Source organism: Melospiza georgiana, chromosome 4 (genome assembly GCF_028018845.1).
Source record: "Melospiza georgiana isolate bMelGeo1 chromosome 4, bMelGeo1.pri, whole genome shotgun sequence".
NCBI lineage: Eukaryota > Metazoa > Chordata > Aves > Passeriformes > Passerellidae > Melospiza > Melospiza georgiana.
In genome coordinates, this window is record NC_080433.1 from 36,601,934 (window position 1) to 36,629,701 (window position 27,768).

At 42.4% G+C, this 27,768-nt stretch overlaps 2 protein-coding genes across 2 annotated transcripts; one reads left to right on the plus strand and one right to left on the minus strand.

Annotated features, from left to right (window-relative positions):
• Positions 1-1,481: 1,481 nt before the first annotated feature.
• HAL (histidine ammonia-lyase) lies at positions 1,482-12,405 on the plus strand. Its single transcript, XM_058022347.1, has 20 exons — positions 1,482-1,781; positions 2,305-2,365; positions 2,535-2,562; positions 2,854-2,928; positions 3,027-3,099; positions 3,184-3,250; positions 3,432-3,469; positions 3,554-3,679; positions 3,951-4,090; positions 5,546-5,593; positions 6,203-6,350; positions 6,435-6,530; positions 6,646-6,704; positions 7,478-7,558; positions 8,249-8,314; positions 8,397-8,562; positions 10,633-10,767; positions 11,335-11,443; positions 11,536-11,605; positions 12,026-12,405. Exons 1-20 carry the CDS (start codon positions 1,535-1,537, stop codon positions 12,164-12,166), a joined length of 1,974 nt encoding a protein of 657 aa, XP_057878330.1. The 5' UTR covers positions 1,482-1,534; the 3' UTR covers positions 12,167-12,405.
• A 2,304-nt stretch (positions 12,406-14,709) lies between these two features.
• AMDHD1 (amidohydrolase domain containing 1) lies at positions 14,710-26,448 on the minus strand. The gene is made up of 11 exons (XM_058023286.1): positions 26,433-26,448; positions 25,099-25,207; positions 25,008-25,052; positions 23,335-23,441; positions 22,012-22,076; positions 20,755-21,032; positions 17,884-18,109; positions 16,803-16,927; positions 15,893-15,986; positions 15,346-15,506; positions 14,710-14,970 (listed from the first exon to the last, which is right to left on the minus strand). The coding sequence occupies exons 1-11, from the start codon at positions 26,446-26,448 to the stop codon at positions 14,856-14,858; spliced, it is 1,341 nt and encodes a 446-aa protein (XP_057879269.1). The 3' UTR covers positions 14,710-14,855.
• Between the last annotated feature and the right edge of the window lie 1,320 nt (positions 26,449-27,768).

Genomic DNA, 27,768 nt, shown 5'->3' on the forward strand with positions numbered 1-27,768 from the left:
TGGGGGAGAGAATTGGAAGAGTAAAAGTGAGTAAATTCATGGGTTGAGATAAAGACAGTTGAACAGATAAAGCAAAAGCTGCACACAAGCAAAGCCAAACAAGGAATTCATTCAGTGCTTCCCATGGGCAGGCAGGTGTTCAGCTATCTCTAGGAGAGCCGGGTTACTCGGGGACATGAATTCCATCACCCCAAACGTCTCCCTGCTTCCTCCTTCTTCCCCCAGCTCTGTATGTGAGCATGAGCTCTGGTCATAGGAGCGGATGTGTGATGTTAACAGGCTCTGGTTGGAGTTATCAGATTGCAATGAAAACTGTCCTTGGTTTATAAATGCCTTCTGTTGCTAGTTTTGGGGTAATTTGCATTGTGTTGTAAAAGCCTGTGTATCATATACAGTGCTTTGGCACTTAGAGTTCCTGCTGCCAGATAGTCCTGGTTTCTTGCTGAGTCTTTCTGACTCTTCAGAATCAGAAAAAAGAAAATTGTGTCAGGCGTGGCTTTCTCTAGCATGGTCCTAGGTAGCTCTGCAGGGACAGTGTCCCTGACTGATGGATCCCAATATAACATTCCCTACCATAATTAAATCCTAGGTAGTCCCTTTGTTTGGGACCACTAATGTGGGAAGCATAGACTGTGAGTTGTTACCATTTTGCCTTTAAAACCAGAAGTATTTTCAAATTCTGTGTGTACATGGTTATTGCTGAACTTTTTTTGGCACCATCTCAACAGCTATCTCCATATCTTTTTCTCTTTGCATCTGCCTGCAAAGGAAGCATGACACAGCAGCACCAGGCTTGATAGTGTGCAGCTGTGGCCTAGTGTTTGTTGATAACTTTGTTGTGTTCTTGTAACATCTTCCCCAGCATAAGGGAAGAGATTGTAGAAATTAATTCATCTTTTTCTTACCTACAATAAAAAAATATGTTTTCAACTTGAGCATGGGACGGATTAAAGCAGGCTTGCTGCCTCTACTACCTGCTTTTATCCTGCTCTGGATAGAGCTGTAAAAGTGTAATAGAATCTTCTTTCTGTCTTAGCAGTCATGAGCAACCCATATTCCTAAGGTGCCTCTCTTGCAGCCCTGCCTCTCAGTTTTTGTTAGAGTGATTTGTTCCTGGGCAATAACTGTTAGCTCTTATTAAACCCTTACATTTTTAGAACAGTTGCACTGCATCTTAGTCCAATTTATCCATTCCTGGTACATAAGCTTCAGCTCCTGGTTTTTCATTTCTGTATTGCTGATGTGATCTTTGGAATAAAATTCCTGTGGCAATAGCTAGGGAGGTGAAAAGGGTGTGATTTCTGTGAAAAGGGTGTGTTCCCTGGGTTTGGTTTGATTGGACAAAGTCAGCCAAACACATTGATCTCGTTTATTTACAAAGGTGAGGATGTTGAGGGTGGGTTTTTGCTTCTATCCGATTGCAACACTGAGCTCTAGATAGGCACAGCTCTTCAGGCCATCCTCACACGGTAAATGTGAGGCTGCTGCACGCTGCAGCCCTTCTTGGTCAAGGAGCAATTTCAGGAGAGCAAGCATGCCGAGGTACACGGTGCATGTCCGAGGAGAGTGGCTGGCAGTGCCATGCCTGAGCTCCACAAACACCATCGAGTGGCTGGGAAAGGAAGCTGTGAGACGCTACATGAAGAACAAACCCGACAACGGGGGATTTGCCTCAGTGGAAGAAGTCAAGTTTTACATTCGAAGGTGCAAGGGACTTGGCTTGCTGGATCTTGATGATACCGTAGGGGATGCTCTGGAAGACAATGAATTTGTTGAAGTTGGTAAGCAAAGTCTTAAGCATTGCATTGTAGAATGTCTGTGTTGTCATCTGAGTCAGCAAAATGTGGCTTTATCTAGATTCATCTAAAATTGCACCTGAGAGATTGTCTACCTTTGTAAATTTTGTAAATAAACAAGCTTTTATGGAATAATGCCCAATAATTTAAGAATATTTAATTTTTAAGAACAGAACAACATAAAAGTTAGAAGTTACAGGATTCAATATATATATCTTTTGTATCTGCTGTCATATATAGTGTAAGCTGTTCTGCCTTAGCCTTTGGAATATCTTAAATAAATACATAGTTCCTTGTTATTTTCCCAGAAGCATGCAAGTATGTTTAGGGCTGATAACTGGAAATTAGAATTCTTGTTGCTGTGAATTGTAATAAATAGCATATTAACTTATGTGAATAATGCAATTTAAACATTTTTAAATTGCATTATTCACATAAGTTAATTTGCTATTTATTACAATTTGTAATAAATGTGTCTGTATGTGTTTATTCTGCATATTTCTTCTAGTTATAGAAGGAGATATAATGTCTCCAGATTTCATACCATCTCAGCCAGAAGGAGTTCATTTGTATCCTTTTTGGGTGCTTTGTGAAGTTTTTATAGTTATAGATTTATAATTTTCTAGATTTCCTGCATTTTTTAGAGTTCCTTCATTCTTAAAACACATTGCTAGCTGTAATTGAGTGGTCACTGCCTGTGAAATCCTGTCTGCCCTTTTTCCTTTACAAAACTTTCAGATACAGCAAATACCGAGAACCAGAACAGGTAAGAATCACCAATAATTTTACAACTCAGTAACAAATCCTGCTACTCACCAGAAAATGCTTAGAGTTCAGCCAGCATTTCACAAAAGCAGGGGCTATTAGATTGTGGGTCTAGGAAACAAAATTACAATGTGCTTATTATGTTTTTGTTACCCGAGTTCCTGTCTTATGAATAAGCATGAAGAAGCTTCCTGTCATTGCTGAGTTGTGACTGTATTTTTTATTTATAGTGACTATTAAGTAACTTTGTATGTATCCATATCCCAAACTAAAAGGTGGTTCTTTGGTGTAGTATATTTCTTTAGATGGCAACAGCTTAACAACGGAGGACTTGGTCAATTTAGGAAAGGGACTCTACAAGATAAAGGTAAAAATTCTGGACAAATACAGCTAAAAATTATATGTTTATTTTTCCACAGCTAAATAATGACAAATAAACTAATATTTAAACTACTCTTGTTTTAGCTTACACCCGAAGCTGAAACTAAAGTCAAAAAATCACGAGAAGTGATTGAAAGAATCGTAAAGGAACAGACAGGTAAATATTTTTGCTTTTAACTACTAATTATTTAGAAGACTTCATCAGGTTCCCTCCTTTACCAGCAGTGTACATTTCTTGCAGTTGTTTATGGAATCACCACGGGTTTTGGAAAGTTTGCCAGGACTGTAATCCCAAACAGCAATCTGAGGTATGTTGTGTGTGCAGCCTTCCCTGTCCTTTCTTTTCAGGAAAGGAAGTGGAGGGAGCAGTTTGACCCTGTATTTGGGGTTAAATGAGAGAGCTGCTTCAGAAATTCCTTCTCTTTTGTGCAAAATCAAACCTGATGAGACTTTTTCTGAGGTTTAACATATTTTCTTTTTTTTCTGTAGGGAGCTTCAAGTGAACTTGGTTCGTTCACATTCTGCAGGTAATGAGAGATTGCTTGGTGCTTCCCTTTTCTGCGCTTGTTGGTAGCGGGTGAGTAACCGAGGGGGTTCTGTTACTGTTTCAGGTGTGGGGAAACCTTTGACCCCAGAGAGAACTCGCATGCTCTTGGCACTGAGAATCAATGTCCTAGCCAAAGGATACAGTGGAATATCCCTAGAAACCCTCGAGCAAGTTATTGAAGTGTTTAATGGTAAAAAGATGTTTAAAGAAAATCTTCCTTTCCCTTTTTTTCTCTTTTAACTGTTTTGTTAAAGGGTGCGGGTCAAGATGCAGATGCTGGTCTTTCAACTTGGTAGTTGTGAGAAATCAGGACTAGAGCTGCAACAAGAGTGTTCCTGCTGGTGCCATTGTCCATGATTGTAGGCTGTTACTGTGGCCACACTTGTGAGCTGGCTTCTCTGTTCTCCAAGGAGTGTATCAAGGGAAGGCTCTAAAAGGAGTGATTTTTGTTTTCTTTCTAGCATCCTGCCTTCCTTATATCCCAGAGAAAGGGACAGTTGGAGCCAGCGGAGACTTGGCCCCTCTCTCTCATCTTGCTCTGGGATTAATTGGAGAGGGAAAGATGTGGTCCCCGAAGAGTGGCTGGGCTGATGCTAAATATGTAAGATTTGTGCAGCTGATAGTTTATTTTTTTTAGCTTGCTGACTCATTTTTCAAATTGCATGCAGCTTTGAGAGAAAGAGAGCTTTTGCTCAGATTAGTAACATGTACAAGTCTTTGCATTTTCTCTCCCAGTTTGAACTGGGACTAGGTTGCCTTTAGCAACTCATCCTTTAATTTGAGAAGGGTGGATCCATGGAGAATACAAGAACTGTCACTGGAGCAGACATAAATAAGCAGCATGATATTCACCTCTAAAGAAATATCATGCCACAGTACTGCTATACAAGATACCACAGTGACATCATTTATGAACTGGAGAAATGGAGAGGATATGATACCAACTATGAAAGAACTATTGCTCTATCTTCAGCTCCATGAGCATCAATACTTTTCTAAAAAATCCAACATCACCTCTCAAATGCTGAGCATACCTGGACATTTACTGGAGGGAAGGTCTTTGCAGTAAAATTTCTACTGATTTTATAGTGGCTTTAAGTAAATACACAGGTTTGGATATTTCATTTTTGATAAATTAGCTAGGGTTACAAGGAGCCCTTATATCATTCTCCTTCACAAGATGGAAATGTTACAATGAAATTAGTTTTTAATCCATCGTTATTCTGCCACCAACACCAGCAGATTGATCTTGTGTTAAGTATCTCCAAGTCCAGCCCCTCCAAAGTCTTTCATGGTAGTTTGTTCTGCTACACCTATAACTCCTACCCATGAACATTTGAATACCAGACCCATTGATGGATTGATAGGTGTACATCACTATAGACTGGAGAAAGATTGAGGACTGCACAGGGAGAGGAGTAAGGAGGAAGCAGACCAGTGTGTCCTGGACCTTCTACACCAGAAGTTATAGCTGTACACTTCTGAGGTGCATTACCTCTTCCATTGGACAGGATGAGAGAATTAAATGAGAAATAGGTTATGGTGTTTCTCCATTTCCTGCAGGAGCAATTGCCCTATAGAATAGAAATGTACAGAATAAATTGGATAGGACTCCTCCTGTCACTAGAGATTTTCTATAGAAAGGATTAGGGATCATTTAAAAAGGAATAATTTATGCCAAGCCAAAATGCTATGAGGCAGGGTGTAGGCAGAACTGCCTTTCCAAGAGGTTTCCAGCCTTCTTTCCTATTGCCCTCTCCCATCATCTAGAACATGGTAGATGTTAATGGGCTGTGACAGTGACATATATCTTGCCTCAGTGCTCCTGCTACCGTCTTGTATTAGCACTAGGAAATGAGGTGCTAGTGTGGAAGCCCTTTATTTAGCCCAGCAGAAAAAAAATATGTGTGATGTAAAGCTCTTTTTCTCCCATCACTTAAGAAATTTGTTAATATTTCTGTTCATGGAAACATTTAAGTTTTAGTGACTTAATTTTGTGACTTTAGTGCCTGAAAAGTATTTTCATTAACTGCCTTGGCATTTAACTCCTTCACAGGTCCTGGAAGCTCACGGACTGAAACCAATTACCTTGAAACCAAAAGAGGTAATAAAGTATAATGATGCCAGCTGATGAAAAAGAGCATAGTCAACCACTATTTGCTTTATAGGTACAATAAAAGCATTACATTAATTAATAATAATTTTAAATCAAACTTCAGAAGGATAATGATGAAGTGTTGTCAGGAGTGGGAGTCACCACTCCTAGTGTCACCTCACTTGACTTGAAATGTCAGACCCAAGCTTGGTGTTCAGGTTGGCTCTGTGGTCACTGGAGACAGACAGGTCTCTTTCAAAAGCACTTAAAGCCATCCTGAAACAGCTGTCTAAGAGGCACCTTCAAGGTACCTCTCTGCTCTTTGACCATAACAGGAGGTCAGATGCCTGACTTGAAGCAGGTATCTGACTTACTTGGAACTACTGGTGCTCCAAGGGTACCTGCAGAGACTTAATGGGGTCGTGAGTATAAACACTTTATTGCAGCAAAGATGCTCAGTCAAGCTGTGCATTTTATGATTTCAGGATGGTACAAAAAGCTAGGCAAAGATCTTTAACTCCTTCCTGTGAGAAGGAGAATTGTCACAGACATGGGGAATTGTCACAGTGTGTGAAATAACTGCAGTGAATTCACTTGACATCTGCTCTCTCTTGCAAGGGTCTGGCGCTCATCAACGGGACACAAATGATCACCTCGCTGGGGTGTGAGGCGGTGGAAAGAGCCGGAGCTATAGCGAGGCAAGCTGACATCATTGCTGCCCTTACACTGGAAGTGCTGAAGGGTACAACGAGGGCCTTTGACACTGGTGAGTACTGGGCCCTCCTTGTCTGTTTGCTAAGTATCTCCTGACAAGGGAGGCACAGCCTGACAGTCTAACTTCTCTTACTAGATATCCACGCGGTGCGCCCGCATCGAGGGCAGGCTGAAGTGGCCTTTCGGTTCAGGTCCCTTCTAGATTCTGACCATCATCCATCAGAAATAGCAGGTGAACAATCTGAACCTTCACCCTCTCAGGTTACCAGGACAGGCTGGGTCCTTCAACAGGACACAATGCTTTTATGTAAGCAATATTTGGGGTTTGCCCTCCTTGTGTCTTCTAGAGAGCCACAGATTCTGTGACCGAGTTCAGGACGCGTACACAATGCGCTGCTGCCCTCAGGTAAAGACAGACTGACTTTTAGATCCTTCTGTAACAATAGATAAATGATGGTGAAATTTCCACCTCAGAAATACAGTCAGTTAGGTGCTGTCTGACACTGTTAGAGGAAGTGGCTTTATTTTGCCTGAATACTGTTAATGGAGACATGCAATTTGTTGCTCTCGTGCGTGTACAGATCAGGCAGCATTGAACAAAGCCGTGTCCATATCTGGAAGAGGCCAGAGGTCAGAAGCAGAGGGAAAGTGCTGGTTTCCGTGCTTGCAGATTTTGTAGGGATTTTCTTCTGCATTGGTGTTAGTAACATGAACTGGGTGTTTCCAGAAGCAGAACAGAATGTAATATTTCAGATTTATTGGAATTCCTCAATCCTATGCATTTTAACAGGAGCAAAGCTATTAAATCAGTGGAATTAATGAAATTTAATTAATAAGAGGTTTTGTTTTCTGTAAGTCTTTGTAAGGCTACTTCTTCCCTCATAACACTTCTGCCACTGAATAAATACCTTCCATTTAGGTAAGCCAACCCAAATAGGTAAACAATGTCATATTCAGATTACTCTTTTGGCAAAACTGCCATAATAATAGTAAATACCATCTTTGAAGTGTCTGGGATTGGCAGTGATGCTCCTGATGTTAAAAGCAAATCCAAGACTGTCTTCCATCTGTGAAAATCAAGTGGAATAGTGGGAAAGAGGGTCCCTGCAGCTCAATCAGCATCCTGAAAGTGAAATGAGTACAGATACTAAGCTCAGACACTAATGTCTTTTGTTCTAGGTCCATGGAATTGTAAATGATACAATTGCTTTTGTGAAGGACATAATAACGACGGAACTCAACAGCGCCACAGACAACCCTGTATCTTTTTGATTACTTTATTACTAGATAAAATTCTGCTTGGCCTTTTTTATTCTTTTCTTCTGTACAGTTACACCGGAGGCAAAAAAGTCATAACTGGCTTTGGTCAATAACTGTCATTGTTTGCAACAGCAACCTCTCTTCCTTTCCCTATGACTGCATTGAAGGATTTCTGTCAGCTCTGTAATGCACAGCTGCTTTTCTGTCAGCACTATAATGATGCTGTACATAGCATCATATCAATTGCTGATAAGCATTATTGCTTCTAATCTTATAAACATCTTTTTATCTTTAATTAGAATCTAATCCAGTTCTTCTAATTGGAAGTAGTCCAATTCAAATTTGGACTAATTAAGTGCCAAAATTGTAACTGTCATGGAGAGAATCTATCAAGGAACTGAAAATCTATGCTAGGATCTGAACAGTTGGGGTTTTTTGCACCCTCGATCAAAGACATCCCTTTATGTAGCTTATTTGAAAAAATACATGTCAAAATTGTACCTACACATTTGAAGAACTGAGATTGTGTTTTCATTTCCTGAAAAGTGGAAGTGTGGAAGCAATATAATGTGTTTGCAAAAAAAAGCCTATTGGCACAAACATTCCTTCAGTTAAGATATTCTAATAACTGGCGTATATCACTCATGTAAACTGTATTTCACCCACATGGGCCTTAACTTCTCCTTAAAGATGGTGTTTGCTGAAAGAGAAGAGACCATTTCCGGAGGAAATTTTCATGGTGAATATCCTGCAAAGGTAATTCAGCATTTGAAGAAAGGAAAAAAACCTTTTTCTGGTTTGTTTCTTTCATCTGGTTTAACAAGATCTTCTTTTGTAGGCTCTGGACTATTTAGCCATTGGTGTGCATGAACTCGCTGCAATTAGTGAAAGAAGAATTGAGAGGCTCTGCAACCCCTCACTCAGTGAACTGCCTGCATTTTTAGTCACTGAAGGAGGTCTGAACTCAGGCTTCATGATTGCACACTGCACAGCAGCTGCCCTGGGTGAGTGCTTGAGCAATGCCATAGAGAGAGCAAGCTGGAAAGACTGATTTTTTTCAGACAGATGCAATCTAACAGTAGACACAAAGGTATCTAGCTCCTGTTTTCTGTGTCCTCTCCATGTGCTCTGTGCTGTCTTGTCATGTATGATCATTGGGTGTGGCTGCAATTATTTCACTTCAGGCTTCCTTATTCTGCAGCAACCCTTGGGCATGCAGACTCTGAGCAGACTTTGGTGGGAAAGCTTGTCCCAAAGGTGGCCTGATGCCCTCAGTTCTGGCTGTCTCCATTTGGCACATCAGTATCAGACCCCAGAGCCCTCAGAAGACTGGAGTTTGCAGGGCTGGCTATTGGGGGAGCACACTTAAATGAAACATCACTTCAGTTTTTCCTCTAGTACTCATGGCTAAGGCAACAAGAAGCCTGCTGGCTGCTGGCATACTACAGTTCAGAGGTTCAGGGAAACATGGGCCAATATAAAGATAAACATGCTGTGAGAAGAGAGTAGATTTTAAAAGTTAAAAACAAACACAGGAACAGAGGATATCAGGTTAAATGTGTATGTAAACATATGAAATTATGAATTAACTAAATCAGTGGGCTAAAGGAACTCTGCCTAGAGGCTGGTGTGGGAAGTGGGTCTGGAAGAGGAGCCTGAATGCTCATCCCCTTGTTTAAGGGCTGAAAGCTTTACCTTTGGCTGGGGAGAATTTAGGCTTCAGTTGGTTGCATGGCTTCAGGTTTCACTGCACACTTCTGCAATCTGGGGTGACAGATTCTGGGGTGTTTGTGATTTCTGCTGTGGGAAATGAAATTACAGCCCTGCCTCTGCTGACACTAGAAGTCCATGGGTCAAAATCACCTCATCCTGATCAAAACAGCCAGGTTTTTATCTGAATTTTTATCTGAAGTTTGAGTTTGTTTTATTTTTCTTAACTTCTTTTTTAATCACCAATATTTTTCAAATCATTCTGCCAGTTTCTGGGTTGTTTGTGTACCAGCTAATGTTTTTCACTCCCAGGGTTAATAGATAAATCTGAAAAAAAATTGCAGATATTTTGCAACACCACTGGATGTGTGTGTCTGCCCCTGCTCCAGCAGCTCTGTGCCTGCCAGACCGAGCTGTTTGCAGTGATCACATGCAGCCTCTCTGGGACCTGCCATCACCTGAATGTGCCAGCTGGGCTCTGGTCCTAGACTGTCACTCCAGCCTATTTGCAGTTGGTGTCACTGCCTCTCCGTTGCTCCTGTGGCTTTTCTGAAGCTGCTAATTTGGCGAGAGCATTACACAGCATCCCGCTGGGCTTCAGAAAGAAAAGGCTGAGTGCAGCCAGAGTGCTGTGAATGCAGACTGCATTTCTTCTCATTTAAAGAGCGGTTCTCAACCTCAAATTGTCACTGAGTGGTGCCTAAGGCCTCTTCTGCTGCCATTTGCCTGTTGCTTTTGGATGCAGCATGAGAATTTATTCCAGATCTTGCACCTGGCTTTCAAAGCTGGAGTGTGTCACCCTCAGGGATGTGGGCAGCCTTGTGAGGTGAGGGAGGGAGAAGGTTTATATTGCATTCCCCATCTTTCTAGAGGAAGTTCTGAAGGTGCCTCAGCTGCAATGAGCAGACCAGATGCTGATCTGTAGCTGTATTCTTGAAAGCAGGGGAGGGGTGATCTTTGTGACCAAACCAGAGGGAGCCAATGCTCTTTACAGCCCTAGAGCAACAGGCAGAACCAGGCTTGTGTTTCAGTTATGCTGTCTGCTCTTCTGCTTCAGTTTCCTCCAGGCCTTTGAGCCACAGCAACTCAAACTGGACATAAGGGAGTGAAGAGTGAGCTGTCATTCTGTATTTGGTTAATATTTGCATCTAAAGACTGCTGTTGGTTAGTGTTTTCAGAGGCAATGGTAGTTTTCCAGGTGGTTATTACAAATTACTCAGTCCAGGTAAAATACTGATGCATCCTCAAAAGAGGAGCAGTAGTTGGACCCAAGGTGGTGGGCAGGCTCTTATGTCCGTGTTGTCCACTGCTTCTGCTGTCTCCTGCCTATTCTGTCCTTCATTCATTGTGCTGGGTTTTTGCAGTGTCTGAGAACAAAGCCTTGTGCCACCCCTCTTCTGTGGATTCTCTCTCAACCAGTGCTGCTACAGAGGATCACGTGTCCATGGGAGGATGGGCTGCAAGAAAAGCCTTGAGAGTTATTGAACATGTGGAACAAGGTAAAATTAAAATTCTGATTTCATGACAGACCTTGAATCATGAAAATGAGGGGCTAATACCAATAATGATCAGGTGTAAGGTAGGCAGATACTATGCAAACTTTTCCAGACAGAAGACTCTCTTCCAAAGTGCTGTCATTTTCCTGGTGTTTTCATGTGGGCTCTGGCAAGCTTTAGAGGGAGAACTTTTTTTTTTTTTTAAGCTCAGGCTCCTCTTTTCTCAGTGCAAAAGAAGCTTTCTGATTTATGATGAACATTAATTTGAGTATTCCAGTTACCCTGGAAGAGATTCCTAGGGATTTAAGATTCTGGTGACCAGGAGTTCCCGTACACTTGAAAGGTCTGTACAACAGCACCCAAAATCTGCTTGCTGAGGCTGGCACTGCCCTCAGCATCACCCATGGAATGATCCTGGCTCTGGGCTGTCTCTCTGGGGGTGTGTACCCACTGGTTTTTCACCTTGCCTGAACCATATGAGTGAGCACAAAGGCCAGGGGTAGCTTTAGACAGGAAGCCTCACCTTGAGCTGTGCCTGCCAACATCCCTTTGGCTGCTCTGCTTTCCCAGTCCTGGCCATCGAGCTGCTCGCCGCCTGCCAGGGCATTGAGTTCCTCCGCCCTCTGAGAACCACCACGCCATTGGAGAAGGTCTACGACCTTGTGCGCTCCGTGGTGAGGTAAGAGCAGGCAAACACATTCCCCAGGGGCTGCCTGCATGGAGAGCAGCTGCTGCCAGTGGGGCTAATGTTTGCCCAATGTCTCCTCACAGACCCTGGATAAAGGATCGCTTCATGGCCCCAGACATTGAAGCAGCTCACAGGCTGCTCGTGGAGCAGAAGGTGAGTGCTGGCTTTTGGCTTCTGTGCAGGACTGTCTAGAACCCTTTTTCTTTGTCCATGCCATCTGCTGTTTTTGCTGCCCAACCCTCTTCATGGCCAAGTAGTTTTGTAGCAAGTGACAGTGACCCTCTCCCAACTATTGCACACAGAGCTTTAGCCTGGTAACAAGGAAGGACAAAGTATTTTTGCCTTGAATCCTTTCACCTTGTCCCCTTGGAGCTGTATCCTTTCCCATGCCTTGTCAGCTCCCTCCACATGCTCTTCCCTAAGCCTTGCTCTATCTGCCTCTCTGGTTCTGCTCCTCCCATACAGCATATCCCACCCAATAACTTTTCTTCAGGGTTTCCTGAACTCATGCATTGATGTCTTAGCTGACCTTTTCTTTGCCTCTGACTGCTGTTTCACATTCTTGTTCCACAGGTGTGGGAAGTGGCCTACCCTTACATTGAAAAGTACAGGAGGGAACACATCCCTGAATCAAGACCCATTTCACCTACAGCTTTCTCCCTGAGAATGAGTGCAGATGATAGTCATGACCACAGGCATCAGAATGAGCTCTGAGTTGTGATCCCCTGGAAGAGAGCAGATCCTTTCCAGAGCCTCACCTGAGCATGGCCATTCCACTCACACTCAATGTGGTTTCTCCAGGCGACCCAGAGGATCTGACTGTCGAGCTCAGATGCACAAATAGATAGTAAAGAAAACTCTCTCTGCTTTCCTCATGTGTAAAAGACAACTTTGTCATGGTAGTGTGGTTTTCACTGAATTTCCCTAACTTCTGAATACAAATCATTCAGACTCCTGATGAAACCAGTATTTGTTTTGTCAACATTTTGTTTGTTTTCTCTCCATCTGTGCCAATGATCCCAAACAGCCTAAGTTTGATATTCCTACCTTTTTTCTCCCCCCTTGGTTAACTGCTATGATCCCCTTCATTTTGCCACAAGCAAGTTTATCTTTACACTTAGTTAGTCTCTTTTGCAGATCATATGTGAGGTATAGGCTCTTGTACAACAGGAGCATTTTTAGAGCAGGTGCTTCACAAATCAGGTAAGCTGTGTGCATAGGAACGTGCTATGGAGATCACTGCTCCAGAACAAATATTTTATATTCTGGTGATGGACTACATTTAATGCAGCTTTCCAAGAGCTATGGGCCCACACCTGCAATCAATATACTGAGGCTTCACATATAGTTGTAGCAATCTATTTTCCTGTCACTTGTGTGATGATGAAAATGTAAAGCAAAAGCTTAATTTGGAAGTAGGACAGGTGACACAGGGGCCAGAAAAGGGAGAAGAGGAGGTGTAGGACTAGTGCATGTGAACCAGTGCTGAGGCAATAGCACCAAGCCCTACACTCCCATGGCTCCCCAGGTCTCTGCCTGTCTGCCAGGGGCCCTGTCCCCACAGAGGGATCACGAGTCAGTGTGCTCTGTGTCACAACACTGACCTCTGGCACAGGCTTTGTTTTGCAAGGGAAGAACCAGGACATGGATTTCACCTCATGGTGCAGTGATGACAGGGCAGTACTGATGTGGCTGAGGGGCATTCAGCACAAGCTGAAAGCCTCCCCAGGCTGTTGGCTGTGCTGCAAGGGGCAGCCAAAGCTCCACTGTGGGGCTGCCTTTGAGCATCTGACACCTGGCATGGTAACTGTGCCCTGAGGAGAGGGCTCCTGCCTGCTGGCACCCTGGCAGGTTGCCAAATGCCCAAGCCAATGCCTTGAGCATTCAGAGAAGAGATTCTGGGCCCTGCTTCCCACTCACCCCTGCTTTTGGCTGTGGGACCAAGGGATCCCCAGCACACACACTGCAGCACAGTGGACTCAGGTTTTGCACTGTGCCTGTGCAGGGCTGAGAGGCACCATTCTGCCTGCACCCTGCATTTGAGAAATGCCTGTGCTCCTTCCCTGATAGCCTTCCCAAATCCCTGTATAAACATTATTTATGAAGGTTGTCTTGGGCAGAATGGACTGTGCAATCACATACTTGGGATGTTCTTTCAAGCTTCATAAAAACAAAGTTCCACATCCACATCTGGTACAACATCTGCTTGCAGGAAAACACGTCAGGTGGCAGGAATGCTATTACACTGTTTTAAAATCTGATTTGTTGGCTAGCCTGGATCAAATAAAGCATGAAGAAAGATACTACAGAGGATGGCTTGCAGATTTTGGGTGCTAACAGATGTGTCCAAGGCTCAGGAGGGGCCTTGGAGATCAGGAGGTCAAAATAATGCTCATGCATGTTCGTGATGGCTTTCAAATACCTGTTAATCAGAATGAGACCATTGTCCTTCCTCAAGGGTCTGGTTTACTAAAGCACTTTGCTCTGTATCACAGGTTATGTCACTTGCTTATATCAATAACTATTTTTGATGTGAAGTTCTTCATGCTTGTCAGGTGCACTTTCATTCTTTACTTCAGAAAGTAAATCCCTTTCACTTCTGCAGCCACCATCCATTTGAAAATTTGAAGAAAATACTTAGTCCATGGGTATTCAGAGACCCTCCTACCCCAGACCCTCTGCTTAAATACTGCAAAGCTTAAATTATCCAGAGCTGTATCATCATCCTTTTTTCTACATACTGGATTCCTAAATGATGTTATAAGCAGGGGTGGGGGAAGCAGCAGTTGAAAGATAAATGAAAGAGCACTTTTGAAAAGTTAGGCTCCTAAGTTTCAACACAGCTTTGGGTAAAAGTTATCATACTTAATTTACCAGAATCACATTCAAACTTCCACAAACAAATGTATCTCATGTTATTTCAGATTCAACCTAGAATAAACAAAATTAGGTCTTTTCTGGAACATCTGTATGACACTGCATGTGATCTTCTGCCTACACAGCCAAGGGCCATCCCAAATGTGCATGCCTGAGTCCCTGGTCCTCTGTCACAGGTTACTTAGCATCACCTTCCCCAGTAAATCTCACCTGGATCCAAACTCTGTTTATTCATTGCCAGTTTGTTAGGGTTATTTTCAAATATTATATATTAATTGTATAGGAAAACATATTTTGAAACTGTCTTATTTAAGATGGATACAATTAGAAATTATTTAGTGTGCTGGATAGAAGGACAATGGACATGGAGATGCACCAAATGGGTAATGCTTGGTAAGGTTTATTTGAATAAGAGTAAGGTGAGCAGGCAAACAATTTACCAGTAAATACAAATCTGATTTGTCTGTTGATTTGAAATACTCCATCCTAATTTGAGTTTAGTAGCTCACTGAACTACTGCCTTCTCTCAGTAACTGCCCATTGCCTCACACCTCTCATTTTCATAGATGACTTTTCCTTTAACTATAACGTAGTTGATCAATGAGTCATGTCCACCAAACTGGTAAATCAAGTGCTCCCACCTAAAAAGACAAGATGTTTAAGAATATATGAACTTGCATAAGAGCAGGTCACATGCCCAGCATACCCAGCAATTTTATAAGGTTTGCTTGAAAATGGGAAAACACTATTCCATATCTACATGTTGTCTCTTACTGCATGAATACAGTGAGTCTATCAGTAGAGAATTTATTCCACAAAATAAACACATATTATCTCTAGGTGATTTGTAGTTAGGCACGGATTACTTGTAATAACAGCCCCAAAGTCTTAGGCTTTATTTTCCACTGGAGTAATTAAGGAAAATGAAAGTGGGTCTGAAATGCTACCAGTGTCCCTTTATTCAGTGAAGATAACTAAGGTTAAAGCACATTTCAAATGCCAGTGGAAGAACAAACCTTGATGAGTTTATGATAAGAAGATCCCCCTGCTTGCCGACCTCCAAGGAGCCATGTGTGTCTGACTTGCCCAGAGCATAAGCTGCATTAATGGTGGCAGCTGCCAGTGCTTCATTCATTGACATCTTCATGTTCACACAGGCCAGGTGCATCACCATAGGCTAGGCAAGGAAGGGCACAATGGGAGTTTCCAGCAACACAAAGCTGTTTATGCTTCAGATCCCTAAGCACTCCCCTTTTTCCTCGCACAACAGAAGGAGCTGTTTTGTACAACATAAATTTTGCCAAATCCAAAATGAGAACTCTAAAATCAGTAGCTTTGAGAGCATTTTGAATAGGCCTCTCAGTGCATATGAAGGATGGAACCTATTCTGGTTCAAGAATTTCTGGCAAAAACTACCAATACACACACACACAGACAGCTGTCTGCATGGGGCAGGCAGCTCTCCTTGTGCACATGAAGCCACAAAGTGTACAAGACCTACACGCAAGTTGTACTAGTAAGAAATTTCATAATTCTATGGTTTCAGTATTAGGAATATCTTACCATTGAAAAACAGTATGCATTAGGATTAAAATCACTGCCAAGAGCAACTATAACGCCTTCTTCCAACATTTTCCTAGCTTGAGGTTGCTTCAGTCTAGTGGGAAAAATAAACTGATCAGTACAATTTGCTTAGTTATCATACAATGATTTACAAGGGCAAAAGTCATCTCTCAGTTTGGCTACATTCATGCATTCAGTTACACTGATCCTTATGGAGGTAAAAGCCCAAATCCTCCTCTTGCATACCTACCTATTATCCTATGGAAAACATAAATGGGAAGTGTGAGCCATGGCTTGTGCAGTAACTGCATGTGGCACCAGCCAGTGTCAACCATCAGGCTCCAGACCACTGAAGTTCTGGTATTTAGCCAGATCTCAGCCATCTAAGAATTTACAAGATGAAAATCTTCACTTCTAAAAAATATTTTTTCTAGTTCTTATAGCTTCAAAGACAGGCTCCAAAATATGAGCAGTGGCACATGCAGTGCAATAGCCCCTTCCCAATTTCTGAGTCTGTGAGTTTAGTCTGCATACATTAGAGATCCTTTCACTTAGCAATTATAATGCAAAAGATGTTACCAATAACTTCAATATCTGGAAGAGCCACTTCAAAATTGTTCAGTCCTTGGATTAATCTGTGTAGGTGTTTGCAGGGGGGGCACTTGGAAATACACTCCGTAGGAATTTTTAGCCATAGTTGCCATAAAGCCACTCTGAATCTACTGCGAGACTTTTCAGCAATCTCACAGAGTTTTGAGGATTTCCAGCAGAAATAAGACAAAAGGAGGGAGGCTCATTCAGCTCCCTGTATTAAGGCATAGAAACACACTTCTGCTTTTGGATTAAAACTCCCTCAAACCACACACAGGGATTTGCAGTTACAGAAGTTTCCCTTCACTCTAGGCCTTACCTTAGCATGTAGGCTGTTGTTGGCAGAAGGACAGCAGCACACTTGGCTCTTGCCATTGCCACAATACCTTCATCACTGACTTCTTCCAGGTGGCTGATGGCCCGGGCTCCCAGCTCAGCTCCAAGCTAAGGGAATATTCAAGAAAATTACTCACTGTTCTCAATTAATTCAGTTTAAAAAGCTGTTTCTAAACAACTGGAAAAGACAATTCACTATTAATGCAAAATATACCAGAAGAGACATAGTAAAGAATGCTTGAAAAACAATCAGAATACAGAGACAAAATATTTGTTAATTTACTGCAGGAAAAGTTGATCACTTTATCCACCCACAGAGTAGAAGCACACCTTCAGTGGTGTTTTTACCAGCCTAAAACATAAACTATTTGAGAGCCATGGATGAAAATATTATCAACTCCTGTTCATAAATGATCCATCAGAAAATAGTTCATAAAACTGAATGCTGCCTTCAATGGGTAAGTCAAATAGGCTTTTATGATCAACCAAGTTTTTGGTTTGGTTTAGTTGGGTTTTTTTTTATATACAGATTGGGCAGACCTCAGAGGAAGGAGTCAATATTTAAATGATGGTGAAACATGGTGCCAAAGGGACTTTCTTTATCAAGATATTTGGGAGCCTAGTCTTGACTAAACCACCTCTCTGAGCGTGCTCAGATAAACTGATATCTGAGTAATGAGACCGCTGAGTGTGCTCACTGCAATTTGGCTTGTTGTTTCTAACATCACATTTAACAAAAAAATATTTTTCAAGTTGCATAGAAACCATGTTTTTGTCATTCTTGGGTGCATGGATATCCACCTTCCCAATGTGTATCCCATGTGGAAGATAAGCAAAGTCAATGTTTGGTTAGCCAGTGCACATTAGTCCCAGAGGTCAAGGCCTCCTCCCACGTCCTCACCTGCAAAGCTGCACATGGACTGCTCTCCCTGGCACCTGCTTCTATCAGATGGTCATTTCATAAAGTCTTAAAAAACACAACCTCAGTTTTGAAAACTCCAATTCCTTCACAGATTGGGCTCCCACAGGAGCCAAAATGAATGTTAATGTTCAGCAAGACGTACCTCAGCAGATTTCATCGGATGCAGTTCGTCACCATGGAAGTTAATCTGTAACCCTATATCTTTTCCAGCTTGAAGTATTCTCCTTGTAGACTCCAGATCAAAGACTCCCTTCTCACAGAAGACATCTATATTGTTAACTTGTATTTCACCACTTAGTTTGAGTTCTTTCAGTTTGGGAAGGTGGTTATTGATAATGTCATCTGTGGCTTCAGCAGCAGTTTTCCCTCTAACAAAACGAAAATGTTACAGAGCCCTGTGAGTAACATCCTTGAAGTCTGGCACACACTCTAGCCATACATGCAATCACTGAATTACTTAGGAAATTATGTAAATATTAATCCCTCAAAAAAAATTCAAATAAAAAAGTTAAGCCCCATGGTAATTCATGTATTCTCCAACATAAGTTACTTTCCATTCAAAGAAAATGAAATTGTATTACTGAGTGTTTTTAAAAAGGTTGGCATCTTGGATGCTAACAAAGATATGGGGTACTTTGAACCAATTTTTTCTGCTTTCCTATTCATATGTTCTGACCTCTTTATACTGTATCCTAAAATATAACTATTTAAAATATGTGAGTATTTAAATGGGTTAAATGGTATTCATACTTCTATGCAAATATCAAAGCTCAAAGGGGATATGCAGTATAAGTCATTATTTTTAATTCACCTCTCCTCCTTTTATATCACTCAGAGTGATGGACAGAAAACCGTTTCTAATCAGAGGGGCTTCCCAAGGTTTGATTTGCAAAAGTCAGAACCATTTATAAGTCCTCTGTTACATAAAAATAACCCCGGAGAGATCACTAAATGCCTCAGAAAGAGCAAATAATCCCAAAACATGCAGGTGAGTTAGCATTTTCCAATTTTAATGTCTAAGGACAAGGGATGTACAGCAGCTAAATGCCTGACAACCTGAATGCTCGCTTCAGGCACTGCAAGGCAGGCAGACACTGGCACTGTGGAGCGCCACACCAGGCTGAGTTGGGAGCCTGGCAATGGAATCAACTCAAGAAGCCAAATTCTGGCTGAATTTATAAACAAGGCCATAACAGGCATCAGGGCTGCTCAGCCTCTGACCCTGCCAAGGCTTCTCCCTTTTCTCTGTCTACTCACCAGCCTTTGGGGGAATTTGGGCTGAAAGATTAGAGCCAGAGCCAAGACAAAACAGAGGGAAACACTAAGAAATGGTTTCACTTTTTGAGGGACATAATGACCCAAAACGCAAAACAAAACTGCTGTTGTTTTAATGCAGAAGAATTCTGCTCAGGAAAACACTTGGAAAATTTCTTGATAAAGTGGAAAATGGCCCAATAATCACTTAACAATAAAAAAGAATGATTTTTTAAAATCAGACATTTTCATATCATGAGTTTTGATTCAAAATGATGACTGGAGGGACCAAGGAAGAACTGCAGATTTCCTCTTGGTCAAAATGACAACCCAAACCAGAGTCTAAGTTTGAGGGCTAGCATAAAATTCAAGCAAAATAGTCTAGACACAAACATTTGATTAAAAAGAGAAGAGATGGTTTAAAAAATTTTTCCTAAACTGGAAAATACAGATAACTCAGTATTTCCTTCAGGAAATTTCCTCAAACTCCCAACTACCCTTTCTCCTTACTTAAATTACAGTATCCTTACTACTACTACATTTTGTTATGCTTGATGTGCATCAGTGGGGACAGAAATGTGCAAAGAATGAGAAAGCATAACTGTCTTCCTAACACATGAGAGTTAGTATGTTTGTAAAAACACTGGAAATTATTTCATTGGTTTATAGAAATGCTCAAAGCATTTTGGTGGGAAAGACTATTTATCAGGATTTTGACTGAGATCCTGCCAGGGCTTTGCAGAGGAAGGAGAAAAGAAGGACTAAGAAATATAAATATATATAGTTTGGGGTGAAAGGTCTATTTTATTTTACCATTAAGTCCTCTAAATTTTAGTAGAACTTCCTGAAAGAAGCAGTTACTGCCTTCAGCCAATTTTGGTTACTTTATTCTTAACCATCTCCCAGTTACTGAAGATGATATAGGATTCATTTTCCATAGTTAGATTGAAAAAAGATAATATACCATCCTCCTCCAAACACACAAGAATCAGATTGCAAAAAATATTTTCTAGGTCATGTTTTCTTGAATGTTAGAAAAGGTTGGGGATTTTTCTTTTTGGAGTACACTTTTTTTTCTTTTAACAAACATCTCTTGAATACTGCCACATAATAAGCCTGTCTCCATCTCACATGCCTTGTCTTGCAGCAGCCTAACACTTAGTATGTCAAAATATCCAGCTAAATCTCCTCATTAGCTCCCTCATACACTGAAATCTGATAACATTAAGATGTTATTTTCATCATAGTGAAATCAAAATCAGAAGTGAGAAAGTATTTTTATGACATGCCTACTTGAACCATCAGAATAATTGACTAAACACAGCTTAATTTTCATCTCACAGCTATAAGATGCATGCAAGTCTTCATTGCATGGAAGCATAATTAAACTTCATTTATGGAGCTATATAAAGATTAAATATGGTATTTTCTGTTGTTATTTGGCCAAAATAAAATCTCATGACAGAGACCAAGCTTGAAGGATGGCAGCAAATGCAAGCAGAAGAACTTTCTGTGTAATGTTCAGTGTGAGCATCAGCTGGAGACAGGGGTTCTGAGGGGTTCTGAGGGGTTCTCCTATGCCAGCATTTAGGAGTCACTAAATAATGCTGCCCTGAAATCCAGGAGAGCTTCCTATAAATAAACATTGGCTGCTGTTTTCCAGGCACGCTGTTTTTGAGGAGCGAGGCAGAAGCAGCCAGTTTCCAGAGCAAAGCAGCAGCAAAGCTTGAGAAGAGGAGGAGGAGGAGCAGTCCATCACCTGGGCACGGCGTGGGCCCCGCAGTAGGTCGAGGAGATGCCGATGTCGGTGGATGTCCGTGCGCGCTCGATCACCCGCAGCAGTTTGAGCTCGGTGCCCAGGTCCAGGCCGTAGCCGCTCTTGCACTCCACCAGCGTGGAGCCCGCGCGGAGCATGCGGCCCAGGCGCCGCTGCAGCCCCGCCAGCAGCTCGGCCTCCGCGGCCTCCCGAGTGCGCTCCACCGTGAGGTGGATCCCGCCCCCGGCCTGGTGGATCTCCATGTAGGACGCGCCTGCCAGCTTGGGTTAAAGACAAGAAACAAAGGCACCCCGTACAATTAGCAACGAACAAGTGTGTTCTCCATCCAAGAGATACTGCAAAGTGCCTTGAGGTCTCTTTGCAGTGAGAGAGACAAAGAGAGCAGAAAAAAATTCCCCTTAATTCTTCCTCCCTCCCCCTTTTCTACTCTCTCCCTTTCACTTAAGTTAAAAAATGTTGTAAGAAGCGGTGTCACAGACACATTTTATGAAAAGTCCTTTTGTTAGGATATTTTCTCTTGAGAAGCTGAGAGGTCTCAGAAACAAATGTAAACAATAATTATCTCCTGCTACAAGTGCATCTTTGATTAGTCTCATGTGGTTGTTTTTAATTAATGGCCAATCACAGACCAGCTGTCTTGGACTCTGGTCAGTCACAAGATTTTATTATCATTCCATTCGTTTCTATCCCTTGCTAGCCTTCTGATGAATCCTTTCTCTATTCTCTATTCTAGTTTTAATATATAATTTTCCTTTAACATAATATATATAATAAAATAATAAATCAGCCTTCTGAAACACAGAGTCAAGATTCTTGTCTCTTCCCTCATCCTAGGACCCCTGTGAACACCACCACAAAGCAGCATAAAGAGAATTATTCCAAAGATTTCCCCTAAGTCCAAGGGGAAAACCAATCTCTAGCTCAAAATTCATTTATGTGGAAAAGAAAAAGGAAGGCAAAAATCAAGACATAGACAGTAATAGAAGATGGCACTCCTGTATTGATTCAATTAATGCAAAAATATATCAACAGTGGCTGCAAAGGATGCAGGTACACTCCTCTCTCAGTCTATCAGATTTCAAAAATCATCCTTCCTCCCTCAGGTAGATTATCTGACAGAAATTATGTATTTTTCTGTAAAAGAAAGATGAGAGTCACTAGGAAGTAGAAACAGTTATACATTAAAAAAAAAAAAAAAAGGAGGAAGAAAAATCCATCTGTGTAATTTTACGCTGTTACCTTCATTGCAAACTCATGAACCCTATCACCAGCCCACACTGGATGTGTATGTGCATCTACCAGGCCTAAAGAAAACAAAGAAAATGTACACTTGAGTTACTTCACTGTGTAAGAGAAAATGTTATGAACATGCAAGCAAATTAAATAGACAGCAGAAGCTCCCCTAAAAAGTCTCTATTGGTTAGAGAAACAAAAATCCAACCAGCCAAATATCTAGGATTTTCTTCAGAGGCTATTAATTTTCTTTCTTTTTTTTTATGGCTGACACCTTAGGCAAAAGGGCTCTAGGTAAGTGCATCAGTTGCTGAGTTTGTCATGGTATTTTGATAAAGTTTTCAAACTGTGGAAGAAAGGATAAATAGCAAACTTTGAAAGAGTTCATTAGACTTTAAGCCTGTACTCTTTAAGGCAGACTGCTTAGGCTGGGCTTAGCACACTAGACTTTGTCTAGCAACATTTATTACAGTGGGAGCCTTTTCTACAACTCTGAAACTGACAGTGCTGAATGGCAAGGCCACTGTAAGAGAAACAGATCTCACAGCTCATGTACTAACACCACTTGGAGAGTTTAATGTGCAATAGACTTGCCCATCTTTTGGGGATTTTTTATCAGGCAAAGCTGCAGAATTTGTGACTTAAATCCCTTTTGCCTTCACACAGCTGAAGGCAGGATGGATAGACTGAACCCTGTGGCCAAATGGCTGATGGGCTAAGAGAGCACAGAAACGAGCAGTGAATCTGAAGAGTCCTTCTGTGGGTCAGCTACCTGTGGGGATCTACAATACAGAGGAACAATCTACAGACAAAACAAGAGGAGACAGAGCTCCACCATGAAGCCCAAAAGAACCCTTGAATATCTCCAGTGAGGGAGACTCCACTACCTCTCTGGGCACCTTGTTCCAGTGCTCAGTCACCTGCACAGTAAAGTTTTTCCTCGTGTTCAGGTGGACCCTCCTGTGCATCAGTTTCTGCCCATTGCCTCTTGTCCTATTGCTTGGCACCACCGAGCAGAGCCTGGAAACCTCCTGTGGCCATCCCCCACTTCAGATACTTACAGATTTTGATAAGGTCCCCTTTCAGTTGTCTCTTCTTGAAGCTGAACAGACCAAACTCTCTCAGTCTCTCCTCGTAAGAGAGATGCTTCAAACCCTTCACAATCTTTGCAGATTACCCACCCCAGCAGCTCCATGTCTCTCTCGTACTGTGGAGCCCAGAAGTGGACACAGCACTCCAGATGTGTCTCACCAGCGCTGAGTACCAGGATCATGTGCCAAGCTTGACCTGCTGGCAGTGCTATTCTTTGTATCACAAAAATACACCTACCTGGCAACACGCACTTCCCAGAGCAGTCAATTATCCTTTCAAACGTTGCTTCTGAAAACTCATTGCGAATGACATCTGCCTGGCCCACAGCTTTGATACAGCCATCCCTGCAACACACAGACAGTGACCAAAGAGCGTGTGAGCCTGTTCAAAAGTCAACTGCTCGACGACAGAGCTCCTGGAACAAGAGGGGCAGGACCTTCAGGAGATGCACTGAAGATGCACATGTGGAGGTGGTTCGCCCGTGTTACAGACGCACAGCAAACACTGGGCTGATGCCATTCGTTTCAAGCTGTTTGCCATAACGCTTGTCCTCTCCTTAGATCCCTCTGGATGACACCTTGGTACTGTTCTGCTCTAATTCCCGCTAGGTAACACTGCTTTCCTCCTGCGGATCAGCGAGCACACAGCGTCTATCCGCAGGGCACTCAAATCCCACCGCTATCGCCTGCACCTGGCTCCCGCCCCGGGAAGCCGCAGCCCTTTGGGACTGCTCTCCCATGGAGTTCGAGGCCGGTCCCGTGAATCCCGGACCGCGCTGGGGGATGCCCTCCCGCCAGCCCCGCTCCCAGCGGAGCCCCGGGAGCACTCACAGCCCCACCACCAGGCTGGCGGCCCGCAGCAGGGCCAGCGTGTGGGCGCCGTCCCGCCGCAGGTACGGCTCCCGCCGGCCGCACACCAGCACCAGCTGCTCCGCGTTCTCCAGCAGCAGCCGGTGTCGCTGCCGCCCCGCCATGCCCGCGGCCGCCCGGGGACACCGCCGGGGCTGCCGGGCTCAAAGTCCCGGGGGGCGCGGCCGAGCGGCCCTCCCGCCCCCGGCCCGCCCGGCTCGGCCCGCCCTGCCATCCTGCTCCAGGCGCGGGATGCTCTGCGGGATTCGGTCCAGGATAACACGGACAGCACCCGTGCATCGCGCTGGTTCGTGAGCAGCTCCCAAGCACCGGGGTTTCCAGCTGGGGCTTCCCGGTCTCTGAGTCCTCACAGCACCGCCTGGAGATTTCCCTTTGCCAAGAAAATAGGAGCCTCTGATTTGGGAGCGTTTGTTTGCCCACCTGCCCCCTCCCCGGCGTCCATCACCTCTCCAGTTAATCCATCGTTTTGCCCGCGCCAACAACCCTGCCCGCATCCCAGCAACAACCCCCGAGGGACCGCAACACCTCCCATCGCGCCAGATATTCAGGCAGACATTCATTTATCCAGAAAGATATTAATTCACCCGATTCCAATAACGAAATGTTTGTGCGATTCTGCTGCCCCCTGCAGAACGGGGGATGGGAGAATCAGGGAGCAAATATTTCCTCCCAACACGGATTTTTAGGTATTCTTCTGTCTTCACATATTCACAACGTCTTAAGGAATCCAGTATTCCCCAGCTGGAAAATGGAGTGTCTTTCTAAACAAGTGGGCCCTCAAACACTTCTCTTGGGGTGGGAATCTTCTTTATACACCTTCTTTTCTTTTAGAAAGAGAATCGATTTTAAATGCTGGTAACACATCTATGTGCATACACATATTCCTGCCCAGCAGAAACAGTTGGGTATGTTGGCTCTTGGAATGAACCTTTCTGACGAAGTTGTTTGCAGATGAGGCAAGATTTGCGTCTAAAGCACAGTAACTTGTATTTAATATGAAACCTGAAAATTGAGTAAAACTATAGTAAAATTGGGTGTTACCTTGTGATTCTTCTCCCCTGGCGTAATGCTGCAACACGACAGAACCTTTGTCATCTTCCTGAGCTCCCACGTAGGCATGCAGAAGACTGACAGGAGAGCTGGTAGAGGGTGCTTTACCACTCCCAGGAGTTCCTGCTGCTGACTGTGGCACTCCCCAGCAGCATCACAATATGTTTGAAAGCAGAAATCAAAGAGGAACCCTGCAACAGCATCATCACAAGCACAGAAGGACATCCCATTGTGGGGAGGCCTGAGCAGGGGTGGTGGGCTGAGGGCTGTTGTGTCAGGAATCAAACACAGCATGCTGCAGTGGAGGGGAGAAAAAGGAAAGATCAACACACCTGTGAGCTGTGCTGATACACTGTAAAAGAAAAGATCAGTTTTGTGCTCTAGGCTTCTCTGAGATTCAAGGTGAGATTCTGATTTAAAACCTGAGAATCTGTGAAGATTTTATGCTTCATAAGCTAGGAGTGTATTTTGTTCTAAGACTTTTATTCTGTTTGCAGAAAATTTACAGATGTGCTTGTGTATTTCTATGTGCCCTGGTTCTTTTCTGGAGAAGAATTTTCTCTGTAATAGATCCACATATGAAAAAAGGTCAATCCACTGCAGTCTGGTTTCTGACATGCTGTGCCTCTCCTATTTTTAATAATACTGCCCAGACAGGTAAGTGCAGGAATGGTTTTTAGGTTGCATCCTCAGGAAATTCTAGTTTGATTCAAATAGTACAGATTCTGAATACTCGGCTGTATTTTGAAAATCTTGGCAGAATTCACTGGATGTAAACAGAGGCCTCTAGAGTGCTAAAGGAACCCTGCCTACGTTTCTTAAATTTAGAGCTTTTAAATCACCTTAAAGTTCCAGTGAAAGTTCTTTTTGAAAATAATTTTTAAATGGGGCATTTTCAGTGGGAGAAAAAAATCCCAGGAAAAGCAGAGATAAAAAATTTGAGTATCAGGTTATTGATTTAAGAGATTTCATCTCTTCTTGCTGGTGCTTTACATGAGAATATTATATGCTTATTCCTCAAGGACACATTTTTAAATACACTGTCAGAGCTACATTAGAATGTAGCTGTTCTTGTAAACAACTTGTAATTAAAAACAAAACCCCCAAAGTTAGATATAAGTCCAAATCAAATGTTGGCTACATTGTCCTTAAATTTGTAGATTAGCTTTTTTTATCCACTAACCAGACCTTTCCAATAATACAGATAGCATGATGAAATGTCCTGAAAGGGGACACTATGCATGCCTTGACACAAGTTAAATTACTAGTGAAATTTGCTGATTGCTATTTCCCTATTTACAAAAGCAGCAGAGGTCAGTAAACCCTCAAGATCAAACACAGAAAATGCATCATTTGGATGAAAGTGACTTGCAAATGTGGAATAGAGCCAAACTAAATTGCAAATCTTTTACTTACCTTTGACTTCCCTCATGTTGGATTGAGCTAACATCACATTTATAAATACTTCTTGCATAGCTTTACAAAAGTAAAAGTGAATTCTGCGTTTTATTTTTTTTTTCTGTGTAGAAGAACCTTGCATCTCTCAAACCATGGAAACATTTCAATTGCTCAGATGAGCTTTCTGTGTTGTGAGCTGCACAACAAGAACTGGAGTGTGCAGCACCATTTCTCTAAGGAATATTAAGGATTCAGCATCTTCTCAGGTAGGTTGTGTACTCTTGTTTTTGCATACTCCTAGGGATGGGAAAGTTTCCACGTAAAAAATAAACAGCAAACAACCTAATACCCAAATGAGAAACACAAAAATAAGCTCGAAACTACACGTGGTATGTGTCATGCCTCACTGTTTCTAGGCTCTTCTTGACCAGCTTTTCACCGTATTTAATAAGTGGTTTTGCAGGGCATAGTCTTTTCCTGAGTGTCCTGCTACTTTATCTCTGATTTCTTTTATCCTATAAACAACCAGAACAACTTAATCACATGAAAGCAATTTTTTCTTTTTAGTTACTTTATGTACCTTGTATTTAACATGTAAAAATCGCAAGCCCTTTTATTTTTGTCTTTAATACACACCTAAGTGAATGTTTCCAGTTCTTTTGCCTTTTGGACTCGCTCCAGAGTTAAAAAAAAACCTGTATTCATGGGCTTACTCCATACAAACTAAGGACCAATTCAAATTACTCTGATATATTCAGAGCACCTTATCTTCACTTGGATTGCAATGCTTTCCACATCATTTTGGACAAGGATCTAAGTTAAGCACATGTTTAAGTTGTTGTCTGACTTTACCTGCATGGGTTCTTCCACTGAACTGAATGGAACACTTGATGGTAGCAAAGAGAAACGCATGCTGTCATTTTTGGAGCTTAGCTAACATTAGTTATCAACTTATCCACCAAGGTATTATTTAGTTAAATTGTTTGATGCCTGGTGCTATGCCAAAGTAAAATGGTCTGAATTTGAAGTCTAAGGAATGTAACTGTCAAAAAGCAGGCATAACAAAGCATCTCAAAAGAATATTGAGCTATATGAATGGATCACACTTTTGTTGAGGATGAAAACTCAAGACTCCATAAAGCAGCTTATTTGTCTGAAAGAGGGAGACATTACATGAGAACATCTTTGTTTTCTTGGTTCTGAGTTCTTGCTTTTCTAAAATGTAAGCCCACTTGTCTTTCCTATTATTCATCTTACTGGAGATTTTCAGTTTGGTTTTTTTGTGGGTTTTTTTTTTTTTTTTTGTTGTTGTTGTTGTTTTGTTGGGGTTTTTTTCTAGATAGTGGTTTAATCT

What these genes read in the sequence shown, in the direction of transcription:
- HAL (XM_058022347.1), top strand. Translation starts at nt 1,535, where the DNA reads ATGCCGAGGTACACGGTGCATGTCCGAGGAGAGTGGCTGGCAGTGCCA. An exon ending in GGTTCGTTCACATTCTGCAG is followed by an intron (nt 3,470 to 3,553) that starts GTAATGAGAGAT and finishes TTACTGTTTCAG; the next exon opens with GTGTGGGGAAACCTTTGACC. An exon ending in ACAGCGCCACAGACAACCCT is followed by an intron (nt 7,559 to 8,248) that starts GTATCTTTTTGA and finishes TTCTCCTTAAAG; the next exon opens with ATGGTGTTTGCTGAAAGAGA.
- AMDHD1 (XM_058023286.1), bottom strand. An exon ending in GGGGCCCACGCCGTGCCCAG is followed by an intron (nt 18,110 to 20,754) that starts GTGATGGACTGC and finishes TCGTTTTGTTAG; the next exon opens with AGGGAAAACTGCTGCTGAAG. An exon ending in ATGCATACTGTTTTTCAATG is followed by an intron (nt 15,507 to 15,892) that starts GTAAGATATTCC and finishes TTCCTTGCCTAG; the next exon opens with CCTATGGTGATGCACCTGGC.